This window comes from Stegostoma tigrinum, chromosome 47 (assembly GCF_030684315.1).
Source record: "Stegostoma tigrinum isolate sSteTig4 chromosome 47, sSteTig4.hap1, whole genome shotgun sequence".
Taxonomy (NCBI): domain Eukaryota; kingdom Metazoa; phylum Chordata; class Chondrichthyes; order Orectolobiformes; family Stegostomatidae; genus Stegostoma; species Stegostoma tigrinum.
Window position 1 is genome coordinate 207,108 of NC_081400.1, and position 13,532 is coordinate 220,639.

Sequence of the window (13,532 nt, forward strand, 5' to 3'; positions counted from 1 at the left end):
GTTTAATGTCTTTACTTCAGGATTCTTTACCTCGCACTTCCTTTGAGATTTGCTTTGTATTTGGCTGGAAAAGAGCGAGAAGGATCTGTTCTTCTGCAGCCAGTGTCTGTACATAACCTGCTTTCTCTCAACCTATTAACATAACATAAATTTGCTCAGTTCACACCTTACCTTGCACCTCATTTTAAAAAAATGTATTTAGGAATAGAGAAACCAGAAAGATTTGCCCTTTTATTAAAATTACTTAGATCACAGCTGTTATAATGTGGCCAGTTCTGGGCTCCCACTTCTGAGAGCATTATAACGCTTTTGAGTTGATGCAGAACGGTACCAGGGATGACGGGCTTTATTTATGTCAGGTGATAAGAGGAGCTGGAGTTATTCTCCTTCATCTACAGATATTAAGGGGGATTTGGTTTCAGTATCCAAAATAATGGGCTTAATGGAGTAAGAAAAAGAAGTTTTTTTTTTGTTTTGCACTCATCAGGACATTTAGCAAGAAATATCAAAGTAAAGTGTGAACATTTTATACTGTATGAAAGGAGGTTGCTGATTTGTTGGCAGGTCTCTGACTGGTAGAAGTGTTGCCAAGGAGGATGCTGATGGGTCAATTACAAAGAGCTTTGCCAGAATGTATTTTATCAGCGATACTTAAATTCTGAACTAGCAAACAACTGAGTACAGAAAGAGAAATTGTTTCCAGTTAGAGGATGTTCACTATTGAGAGGGTACAGATTGAAGGTAATTGGCAAAAGAACTGAAGGTGATGTGAAAAAGCAGAGTTTTGTTCAGTGATTCGAATGCACTGCCCAAAAGGAATTGATTTCAATTATACATTTTTAGACGTAAAATATATATAGGCATGAATGGGAAATAATTTTCAGAGCTATAAGGAAAAAATTGGATGATTAGGACTAATTGGATAGCTGTAACAAAGAGCTGGCAGAGGCTCAGTGAGCTGAATGCACCTTTTTCTTGCAGTATGGCTCTATGAGATGACTCCTGAAGAAGTCTGTCAAAAATGTACACTTGCATCATTCTTCTAATGTATTCACACTAATGAGATTCTGTGCAATAACCATGCTGACAGATAACTGTTGTTATCAGCGTCCAAAACATATGGTGATGTCTTGCTCCCAAGTTACCTTTGTCTGTTTGGGTCACCTTGATCCAGGGCAATGCTATTTAATTTAAACTTGTAGAATCTTTGAAAAGCTGACTTGATTTTAGAATTTACATTCATGTCTTCCTCGGTCTCTAAAGAGCGGCCTGAAATTGCATCTGATTGGTGTGGGAAGTCATTCCCTTCAGAGATTCTCTTTGTGTGTGCTTTAGTGGAACTGTTCACAGGCCGGGGGCATACTTGCCTCCCTTATAGGCTGGAAAATATTTTTCTTCTAAAGGCTGGAAAGAGCCTTGTTGGTGGCAATGTAGCTCAACAACATCCCTCATCAGGAGACGAGGAAATAAGTAAGGTCAGAGGTGTCTTATTTTGAACATTTAGTAACAACTTGTTAGAGGATTTTTTTAGATCACTCATATCTGCTGTGCTGTATGCTTGTGCAAGTGAACACCATTGGGTGTTCACACCGTTAAACGTTGTCATTGACACTGGCTGTTCCCCACTGGGTCTTTCACTGGTCTTTGTGAAGATCTTAATTTCAAACATTTTGCCAACAAATTTGTCCAGGAAGCAACATGTGGGAAAGAAAGATGGATTCAGAGTGGCAGAAGTGGAAAGAAATTTTTCACAAAGGTCAATACTGGGACCATGAATGATATAGACTTAGGAATAATGTCTAAATTTTTCAAGTGGCACCAAATTGAGAGAGTACAACCAATACTATAGGGGATTGCAACAAATTACAAAGTGCACACTTGGAGAATGTGCCTATGATTGGCAAATGAAGTTCAACTTAGTTAAGAGTGAGTTGTGCATTTTGGAAAGAAGATTCAGGGGTTACTTACAACTGATGCAAGTCTAGGTGGGGAAAAGTACAACAACATCAATCACTGAAGGTTGTGCTTTCTGAGGAAGGATCACTGGATCTGAAATGTTAACTCTGATTTCTGTTCTCAAATGCTGCCAGACCTGAGCTTTTCCAGCGACAACTTCTGTTTTTTGTTTCTGACTTAACGCATCCGCAATTCTTTCAGCTTTTATTGAAGGTTGTGCCACAGGTTAGAAAGTTCATTTTAAAGAAGAAAACCAAACACTGGGCTTCATTGCTGGAGGGATGGAATTAAAAAGTATAGACTTGTGTTTAAAGTGATAATGGAAACTGCAGATGCTGGAGAATCCAAGATAACAAAGTATGAGGCTGGATGAACACAGCAGGCCCAGCAGCATCTCGGGAGCACAAAAGCTGACGTTTCGGGCCTAGACCCTTCATCAGAGAGGGGGATGGGGAGGGGGAACTGGAATAAATAGGGAGAGAGGGGGAGGTGAACCGAAGATGGAGAGAAAACAAGATAGATAGAGAGGAGAGTATAGGTGAGGAGGTAGGGAGGGGATAGGTCAGTCCAGGGAAGATGGACAGGTCAAGGAGGCAGGATGAGGTGGTAGGTAGGAAATGGAGGTGCGGCTTGAGGTGGGAGGAAAGGATGGGTGAGAGGAAGAACAGGTTAGGGAAGCAGAGACAGGCCGGGCTGGTTTTGGGATGCAGTGGGGGGAGGGGATGAGCTGGTCTGGTTTTGTGATGCAGTGGGGGGAGGGGACGAACTGGGCTGGTTTTGGGATGCAGTGGGGGAAGGAGAGATTTTGAAGCTTGTGAAGTCCACATTGATACCATTGGGCTGCAGGGTTCCCAAGCGGATTATGAGTTGCTGTTCCTGCATCCTTCGGGTGGCATCATTGTGGCACTGCAGGAGGCCCATGATGGACATGTCGTCTGAGGAATAGGAGGGGGAGTTGAAATGGTTCGCGACTGGGAGGTGCAGCTGTTTGTTGCGAGCCGAGCAGAGGTGTTCTGCAACGCGGTCCCCAAGCCTCCGCTTGGTTTCCCCAATGTAGAGGAAGCCACACCGGGTGCAATGGATACAGTATACCACATTGGCAGATGCGCAGGTGAACATCTGCTTGATATGGAAGGTCATCTTGGGGTCTGGGTAGGGGTGAGGGAGGAGGTGTGGGGGCAAGTGTAGCACTTCCTGCGGTTGCAGGGGAAGGTGCTGGGTGTGGTGGGGTTGGAGGGGAATGTGGAGCGGACAAGGGAGTCGCGGAGAGAGCGGTCTCTCCGGAAGGCAGACAAGGGTGGGGATGGAAAAATAGCTTGGGTGGTGGGGTCGGATTGTAGATGGCAGAAGTGTTGGAGGATGATACGTTGTATCCAGAGGTTGGTGGGGTGGTAAGTGAGAACGAGGGGGATCCTCTGGGGGCGGTTGTGGCAGGGGCGGGGTGTGAGGGATGTGTTGCGGGAGACGCGGTCAAGGGCGTTCTCGACCACTGCGGGGGGAAAGTTGCGGTTCTTGAAGAACGTAGACATCTGGGATGTGCGGGAGTGGAATGCTTCATTCTGGGAGCAGATGCGGCGGAGGAATTGGGAATAGGGGATGGAATTTTTGCAGGAGGGTGGATGGGTGGTGTATTCTAGGTAGCTGTGGGAGTCAGTGGGCTTGAAATGGACATCAGTTTCTAGCTGGTTACCTGAGATGGAGACTGAGAGGTCCAGGGATGTGTTAGAGATGGCCCAGGTGAACTTGAGGTTGGGGTGGAAGGTGTTGGTAAAGTGGATGAACTGTTCGAGGTCCTCTGGGGAGCAAGAGGCAGTGCAGATACAGTCATCAATGTAACGGAGGAAGAGGTGGGGTTTGGGGCCTGTGTAGGTGCGGAAGACGGACTGTTCCACGTAACCTACAAAGAGGCAGGCATAGCTTGGGCCCATGCGGGTACCCAGGGCCACCCACTTTGTCTGCAGGAAGTGGGAGGAATCGAAAGAGAAGTTGTTGAGGGTGAGGATGAGTTCGGCTAAGCGGATGAGGGTGTCGGTGGAGGGGGATTGGTCAGGCCTGCAGGACAGGAAGAAACGGAGGTCCTTGAGGCAATCTGCATGAGGAATACAGGTGTATAGGGACTGGACGTCCATGGTGACAATGAGATGTTGCAGGCCAGGGAATTGGAAGTCCTGGAGGAGGTGGAGGGCAAGGGCGTGGGCATGGGTGGTGTCACGGACGTAGGTGGGGAGTTCCTGGACCAAAGGTGAGAAAATGGAGTCCAGATAGGCGGAGATGAGTTCGGTGGGGCAGGAACAGGCTGAGACAATGGGTCGTCCAGGGCAGGCAGGTTTGTGGATTTTGGGAAGGAGATAGAAAAGGGCCGTGCGGGGTTGGGGAACAGTGAGGTTGGAGGCTGTGGATGGGAGGTCCCCTGAGGTGATGAGGTCATGGATGGTGTTGGAGATGATGGTTTGATGCTCGGGGGTGGGGACATGATCGAGGGGGAAGTAGGTGGTGGTGTCCTGAATGACTACTAAGAGTCGGGTTCTTTCAGTGAAACATTGAAAGTCTCACTCCCCACCAACAAATTCCTGTCACTTCTTTCTCACTTAACTTAGTCACTTCCTCCCCTTCATGTAATTCAAAAAAAAAAGCCTGCCTTCCTGGTCTGCTGTGGAAGACTGATCTGCTGTTGACAAAAGTCAACAAATAGGTGGGGAAAATGGCTCTTTAATAGGACATTTGAATATTTAAATTGATATCCTTGTTGCAGGATTGTTATGGACCATACCAAGCCCCTCAAAATATAAGATAGCATAGATCCTAACTTTTTCTTAGTCTTAAAGATAAGTGTAAGCATTCCAGATGCAATTCGATTGGTAAAACTACTCAACTTTAAGCAAAACACATATTTTTGCACTACAGTTAAAATACAAAGAAAATTAAAAATAAAAACAATGGCTTAATGCTATCAAAATGCTTAACAAAATAATATATTAACTACTGCTAATTAACTTCCAATATAGTAACATCCCACACAAACACACCCTTGGCAAAGTCAAATTCAGTAAAACAGATTCTGACATGAAATTCTAGCAGCAGGAAGAGAGCACCTTTTAGTTGTAATGAAGAAAGGAATAAGATCTTCTACATCCAGCCTCAAGATGCCATCAACTGCAACAAGCTAGCTTCTGGCTCTGTGGGAGCTTGACCCCACCCATTCAGGCTGTTTCTACTGTCCCAACGGTTTTTAAAAAAAACCCAAGTCCTCACAAGCTGTTTACTTGATTGGCTTTGAGCAGACTGCTTGTCACTTGCCTCAACCTTTCTTCATTAAAAAATAACTAGGGCAAAATACACCTCTTGTAGCCAAAGTATTGTCACAGGATGCACGTCCAAGTCAGTCCCACCATTGAAAAAGTTCTTGTGTGTCCCAGTTAATCTCCATCCCTCCCCTTGTACCCACCGTATTGATGTACCTGCTGCAGTTCAGTTTCTGGTCAGTTGTGAACCCCAGGATTTTGATGGCAGAGCACACCATTGAATGTCAAGGAATGATGGTTCAATTCTGTCTTGTTGGAGATGGTCATCATCTGGCATTTGTGTGGCATAAATGTTACTTGCAGCCTTGCGGGACTGTCTGTATGGAATTTGCATATTCTCCCAGTGGTTTCATAGGTTTCATTGATTGCTCCGTTTTCCTCCCACCGTCCAAAGATGTGCAGGTTAGATGAATTGGCCATACTGAAATTGTCCGATGTGATCGGCTAGTTGGATTAGCCAGGGTTAGAATATTTGGTGGGGAACTGGGTCTGGGTCAAATGGCGGCCTTCCGTGCTGTAGGGGTTCTGTTTTTGTGTAAATTTTCTTCTGTTCCTCCTTCCATTTCTCTCATGATGAATTTATCTCTATTCCTGAGTAAACTGGCTAAGAAACATTTCAATGTTTTCCCAATATAATTTTGAAGATCACTATATGGCTTCCGTTAACTTACCTCTATTGAAGTAAGAAAATGCAAATTTCTTGAGCTGAGGTGGAGGTGCCTGGGATGAATTTAGTGGACAAGGTCAAGTCACATGACACTGGGTTATGGTCCAACAAATTTATTGGCCATAACAAGGACTGTTGGACTCTACCCTGACCAATTTCTAGCTGTTCATCCAGTTTTCCCCACATCGTCATCAACGTACAAAACCTCTCAATTCTATTTCCAAAATTCAGATTATGTACTGTTTAAAGGATTAAGATAGTGGTGTAGAAGAGAATCTCACCGGTTGTATTTTGAGTCGGATAAAATTGAGACGAGGAGAAAAGCCTGTCCCTTCTGCAAAAGAGTACGCTCCTCGGAGTGAAAACAAAATCAGTGGTTAAGATGCAGGGAACAAAGCGGGAAAGTAATGAAAGGGAGGGCGGAGATGACAGATAAGAAGAACTGCAATGAAGGACAAATACAAAGTGAAGAGCTCAGAGGGCAAGGTTGGGAATGAAAGGATGACTGGTTAAAAGTATGTGTAGGGCAGGGGGGGAGCAAAATGAAGTCAGCTTGGCCGGAAAGGCGGAGAGATTGAGAAATGAAGATAGATACTGGAAGCGCCAGCACCGTCTTAGGGGTTTTGATTTGCTTTGTTATTGTCATGTGGTGTTTAGTAACGCGGGGCTTCCTGGAATGCGGTCCCACACCCCAAGTAGAAATTTCGGAGTTGAGTGCCTGTCATGGAGGCCTTACCAGGGTGTAATAAGGGGTACAGTTGTCATCCGTGTTTTGTTTTCACTGAAGGGATGCAATAGTTTTCGAGCCTTGAAATGGGTTCGCAGAAGGAAAGTTTGGGAAGCTTCGTTTGGTGTTGAATTATTTTTAAGGATGAGCGACATGTCCGATCGACACGGTGTCTCCAGGACAGATAAAATCCACCTAGAATTGAGTCAGTGGATTTCTGTTTGCATGTTTCGATCAAATATGCTCGGAAGCCTAAGCTTGTGAACGAATGATAGGGGCTGCTCGGTGCTCTGTGTGTGTTTGGGGGACGGGTTGGGTGTTATTGTGCTGACGGGTGGAGTCGGTGTACATTGCAGTGTGGCGCCAGTGCAGCCGGCGTCACTCGATAAGTTTTGACATTTCGCCACAATGGAATAAACAAAAAGCGATGAACCGGGTCCCTGGGGTCGTTGAAGATGAGGAACGAGTGTCATGTTTCAGAGTCGAGACTGGCTGAAAGAATGTGCAGAATCCTGCGTTTGGTGTCATTTAATGTGCTCGGATAAACAGCTGATGTTTACTTCTCCTTATTGTTATTAACTATTGCCATACCAGTTTGTTCACATTTGCCTTTTCTGAGTTTCATTAATTGTTGCTGTGATCATATACGCTAACAATTTTAATGTGGTAAAACCAGAATCGCACACACTTGTTACTCCAAGCTTAATGTGTTCTGAAAATCCAGATAAGCCAAATCTGTCTCTACCACTTCTCCCCTTTCAAGCCTTGAAGATTCTAGTTCTTACTAGAGTTCGGTTCTGCAGATATTGTTGCACTCCGTTTTATTGTCAGAGGCCATTCTGTATGGAGTCAGCCCAAGGCAAAAAATGTGAAAAGCATATTTAATGGGCCGTCAGTCAAGAATGATGCTGTCCTTACCCAGCACTTAGAAACACATCCAGTTTCCAGCAAGATAGCAATCAAGAGTTCAAAACCATTCCAATCATCTCTGAGTAACCCAAACACACTGCAGCCACTTGCAGTGCTGGACTACCTTTGTTGAAATCAGCTAACTCAGTAGGTTGTAAATGAAATCTAGCAATTCAAATCTGTCACATTTTGTATCAAGGAAAAACTAACATGTTAGAGAATGTTGCAATAAATACAGGGCCCCCTTGCTCCTCAGCATCACTAGGAAGCCATTTGTTCAAGTCATGCACTCTTTTAAAAAACCCATTCTACTCGCAGACTCTATTACTTAAAGCCCAGTGTAGTTACAGTGCTAGTAGATTTACGGTGGATATTATTGTCATTGTATGCGAGCTCCAATAGAGCTGAACTGTCGTGTTTACTTTAATAGATGTCATCAAAGCATCAACACTTGGTAAGGCCAGAGTCTATATATTTCGGGAGTTTCTTTTCATGCTATACACTGTTCTAAACAGTTTGACAGCACCACTTCATGTTTTCAGGTGAAGAATGAAAGGATGTCAGACTGACTGAGGCTTTTGATCAGCCTCGATAAAGTGCCATATTTGGATGTGAAGTATTGACTTGCAGCCATCAAGAAAGGAAGTTGAACTATTTAACAACTTCGTTATTTGCGATGCATTTTGAAAATCCCATGGAAGGATAAAACCATGAACATGCCAGTCCCCTCAGAAAAACTAGCCTCTATTTCCAACTTTCCAGATATTTGGAATGGATTAATTTATGACAGGCTGAGAGAACTGTCTTACCGTTGGGAATGATACCAAAAAATTCACTGGATGCTGGAGGAGGAATAACTGAATGTTAGCATGAACAAGCTAGATTAATACCAGTTGTTGCAGTCAGAAACATGGTGTTTTTGGGTAAGAGTTAGAGCACCCTTTAACTGTCAAGACGACTATAAACAATCGCACAATTTAAAATAGAATTAAAATAGTAATAGAACTAAATGCTGTAGTTAATGGTAATTGTTTGATGTTAATCATCATCTTATTGTTGATTTTCTTTAGCCCCGTTTTCTGACAGTACAATCTATTGCTGGGCTAGGCTTCCTTTGGGAATTTGCCATTGTCAGCAGTGAGATCTTATAAATGATAGGATGAATAATCAGTCACCTTTCCTGATAGATTATCAGCACCTTTACCTTGCAGAAGAAACACTGATCTCTCCCCTCAGCTATCACGATTAATGGTAGAATTGATTACTGAATGTTGCGAGTAAAGTAGATTAGCAGGTAGAGATATAGTTAGTAACTTCAGGCACTGAAAAATCTTTTTAACTCTCAGAATTTTACAATACAGAAGGTTACTCTTTTACCCCTAATATACTTGTAAAATCCCTTTGGATTCTATTTTAGCTTATGAGCCAAAGTTATCACATTCCCTTTTTGTCTTCCTAACTTCTCTCTCCTATTTACTACTACATCCCCTATATTCCTCAAGAGATTCGCTTGAACCCAGCTGCTGATACCTGACACATTTCTCTTCCTTTTTCTTGACTAGTGCCTCAATATGTCAAGTCATCTAGTATCCCCTACTCCTGCTAGCCTTGCCCGTCTTACTAACAGGAACCTGCTTGCCCTGAACTCATGTTATCTCACTTTATTGAAAACCTCCCCCTTGCCAGGCATCCTTTTTACTGTGAACAGCCCCACCCAATCAAGTTTTGGAAGTTTCTAATACCATCAAAATGGGCCTAACCCCAATTTAAAACTTTGACTTGTGGACCGGGCCTATCTAATTTATTAAAACTAATAGAATTATGGTCCCTGGCCCCAAAGTGCTCCCCCGCTAACACCTCAGTCAACTGCCCTGTCTTATTTCTTAAGAGGTGGTTGAGTTTTGCCCCTTCTCTAGTAGGGCCATCTACTTTTTGATGAGAGTGTTTTTCAGAACACACTTTACAAAATCCTCTCCATCCAAGCCCTTATTGCTATGGCAGTTCTTGCATCAAGGATGGCATCTTAAGAACTTCATGCACCTTTAGTAAGAAGTTGATTATGAGTACTAATGGATATTTTGAGGATGTGGTCAGTTCTTCAGAATGTAATTTGCTTCTGTTTGCAATAGTTGAAAAATCAATTCCGACCCTTAGGCGTTGCAGACGGTTTGGTAGACAACAAATTGTTTTCAAAAGGCCTACATGTTTAGTAACATGGAACTGAGATGAACAGAACTGACAGTATAACACCAGATTAGTGCAAGGTTAATGCAGAAGATACTGGGCTTTCCAATGTTGAAGGACATGGTTGAGCCATACTGTGAATGTATTTGATGATATTTCATTAAGTAGCATCTGGAATTGACGGAAGTTTAATTGTGTTTGCATTTCAGGTCGCTGGCAGGAAAGGTTTCCCTCATGTGATCTATGCCCGACTCTGGCGCTGGCCAGATTTGCATAAGAATGAGCTAAAGCACGCCAAATTCTGCCAGTTTGCCTTTGACTTAAAATATGACAGTGTGTGTGTCAACCCGTACCATTATGAGAGGGTTGTCTCTCCTGGAATTGGTGAGTGGTAAAATGTGTTATCAGCATTTACAGAATTCGCAAAGAGCCCAAAAGTGTAATAATTTAAAATTGCTAACTTTGCACCTATTTGCTCCCATTCTTGTAAGTTTCCTCAAACTCTCTCTGATGTTACCAGTGAATTTCTGCTTTGGGAAAAGAGAAATACGTGGGCATACACTGCTGTCATTTTATTGACATCTCCAACTTAAGTATTCAGCATTCTGGAAAATTAGGTGAGAAAGCCAGATATCAAGAAATAAATGTTGAGTTAAAGCTCAAGTTTTGAAGCTAAATTCACGGCATTTAGTTTCGAAGAGATTAAGCTGGATGTAACCAATTGTACAAGTTCTTGTGTCATCACCTGAAAGAATCACTGAATGAAGCAAGTGGGAAACCTCGGAGTTGGAGTTAGATATTGACTTGAAATGAAATTGTGTAACCATGGAGATGACTTATTGAGAAGTGCATGATACCAGACCCAAAAAACAGATTTTGGAGTTTCCCAGATAAAGAATTAGATTTTGACAGTTGTTCAAAGGTTGAAGTCACGGAGTATTTATTGTAGCAAACCTGGAAAATCGGCACATGAACAGTCATAATGAAGACCTTGAAATTAGCCAGAACTCTTAAAGAAGGGAAGTGTTGACAATTTGGAGAACACAAGATGTAAAAGAGCAGAACAGAAATTAACAAAGTCACTGGTTAAGAACTCCATATTTGTGAGAAGGAAATATGAACTGTAAGGGGACAACAGAGATCATTGTGACCGAGATAAATTTGGTGTGACATTCCCTCTCCTAACAGGGTTGGTTTTGAACTGTGTTCAGGGAAACACTGGGATGTTGATGCTGGATGAAAATCCCACTCAGTTGCTAACTTTGAGTTGTATCTCAGGAACATATGGAGCATCTGATTAGCTGCGGAGAGAGGCCATTGGCTTTTTTCATGATGCACGAGAGTATTGCTTTGTAGTTGGCCACAGATAATGGCTGACTGGAGATATGAACTATCCTTTCTCTTTCTGCTGCTTTCTCTTCCTTAAGGCTCCAGTGGACATTAAAAAGTCTCTCTTTTTTTGTTTTGCAGGTGTCAGTCTTCAGAATACAGGTTAGTATTTCAAATTACTTGTTTGAACTTTAAAGTGTTTTTGCATGCATTGTTGAGACACTCTCTTCAAAGTTCTGTCACTGTGGCAAGAGAATTTCAGTAACCTCTGTACTGATAGAGCACTGCGGATTATTGCTTAGTAAACCAACGCCAATGGCCATGTGGAGAATAAAAGCGGACTGAGTTTAGAAAGAAGAACAGCTTCGAATTGGTACTTATGTGGCTCAAGTGTTTTCCTGAATCAAAAAAAGCCAAATGACATGGTTAATGTTGCAGCAAGGATATGTCTCATGTTGAAAAAGTTCTAGGAACACATGATTCCAAGGTAATTCAAAGCAATGTTATGGCCTTAAGCCACAGAAGACAATATTACAGTTGATGGTCAAAACTTGGTCAAAAACTTCTGTGCAATAAAGGACAAAAGAGAAAGGCTTCAGAAAATTTCTAGAGTTTGGGATATCTCGAAGACAATGGTAGAGCAATGAAAATTCAGGACACTGAAGCCAAAACGAAATTGGTTCACTGTTTTGCAGGGTTTTGGGGCTGGAGGATATGAGAGGAATGGGTGAGACCTTTTGAAAGCAAGGTTATGAATTTTAAAATCCATTTAGCAGTGTATGTCAGCAAGCACTGATGGGTCGATTAGATGGTGTGCATAAGGACACCGATAAAAGTCTTCGATAGCCTCAAGCATACAAATAATAGAATGCATGAACTGAGACAGCACTGGGTTGGAATAGAGGTAACAAAAATTCAGATGACCATTTCGGCAACACATAAGCTGAGGTCAAGGTGAAGTCAGGCAGTTATTATGGAGGTTGTAATAGATCATCTTAGTGATTTCACAGCTGTATACCTACCTGGGGGTGTCAAATCTAACACCATTATGAATGTGAGTGAGTAGTGAGAAGGGTTGTGTAATTTGTTCCAAATTCTGTCTGACAGCAAGTCTGCATGGCTTGGTTACATAGCATCAAAGGTGGCCAAGTCAAGAGTTAATAACAGCTATATGCAAAACGTTCTCACCCGAAACAGGCAGGAGCAGCTTGGGCTGACGTTCTGTCTCCAGGATTTTGGATTGGGTGTCTCTGCTGGCTTGACAAGCAGAAGGGAGAGTATAGCCTACTTGGCAGAATTCAGGAGAGAGAATGGTCACTGGTCACCAAGAGATGAATGTAAAATGAGAGGGAGAGTCACTGGTTCCTGTAAAAACTGGAATCGACAGTGGGCAGTGCAATATACCTATGCTATGAGGTCAGAGTTTTAGCGGAGTTTTATGTTAATGTTGATAGACTGGAGTCGACATAGAGTATCAACAAATTATGATCTAGAGAGTGAACTCCAGAAGAGGCTTGAAGAGTAGCATATTACTGATGCACTGATGGAGTAATTTCTGAGAATGAAGATTCATGACTCATCCAGAATTGGCTTATAAGGATTATGATCATGTGCAGTCCCTGCTCATGTTTAACAACAAAGTCTGACCTGCAGTCATCTTGGAGCACCTTTGTCATGGATCAAAACTTCTCTCTGTCGAGACTGAGAAATTGACACCATTCAACAACCGGCCCACGTTTTTTGTTTAAAAAGTCATATTCCACATCAGAATGAAGTCAGGGGTGTGGAACATCCAGACACTGAAGGCAAAACTTAATGAGCACAGACCTAAGCGCTGCACCCATATTATAATTTGGAAACTCGTGCTTCAATGTTACATTATCACTCTAACTAAGACACAACATGCAGGACAAGACCAACTGAAGGAGCATTGCAAAGAGTGTGGCTTTTCTGGAAGCTGTCTGTACAGGGTGAGCTTCATCAAAACTGATCATCTTTGGCACCTTAGTGACTTATAACTATCCAGCTCGCCCTCACAAGGAGAGCAGAGTTCCGAAGACCTCAATCCTCAGAGAAAAGGAAAATTGGCTTCTCTCGATTTTAAATGAGCAGCCCCTTATTTTTAAATAGCTCAAACTTCTCTCGAGTCAGTCATACAGCATGGAAACAGACAAAGTATTTTGTCCTTATCCAACCTGTCAAGGTCTGTCAGGAGAACCAAGTGTGGAGCTGGATGAACACAGCAAGCCGAGCACAAAAGCTGACGTTTCAGGCCTAGACCCTTCATCAGAGAGGTCCTGTCAGGATCTTGTTGGTCTCGATCAAGTCCTCTCTTCACTTCTAAACTGTAGTGGATACAAGCCTAGCCTGTCCACCCTTTCTTCATAAGCATACCTACCCATTCCTGGGTCACAGTTTAAAGATACAACATAGGCCAAGTAGGTATGAGATAAGAAGA

At 42.9% G+C, this 13,532-nt stretch overlaps 1 protein-coding gene across 11 annotated transcripts in view; it reads left to right on the top strand.

Annotated features, from left to right (window-relative positions):
- The window catches only part of smad10a (SMAD family member 10a), a 115,522-nt gene that overhangs the window by 47,897 nt on the left and 54,093 nt on the right, over positions 1 to 13,532 (top strand). For all 11 annotated transcript variants that reach the window (XM_048525512.2, XM_059643061.1, XM_048525514.2 and 8 more), the window contains exons 3-4: positions 9,955 to 10,129; positions 11,216 to 11,236. In XM_048525512.2, coding sequence (XP_048381469.1) covers positions 9,955 to 10,129; positions 11,216 to 11,236 — 196 coding nt within the window. The remainder of the gene's footprint in view (positions 1 to 9,954; positions 10,130 to 11,215; positions 11,237 to 13,532) is intronic.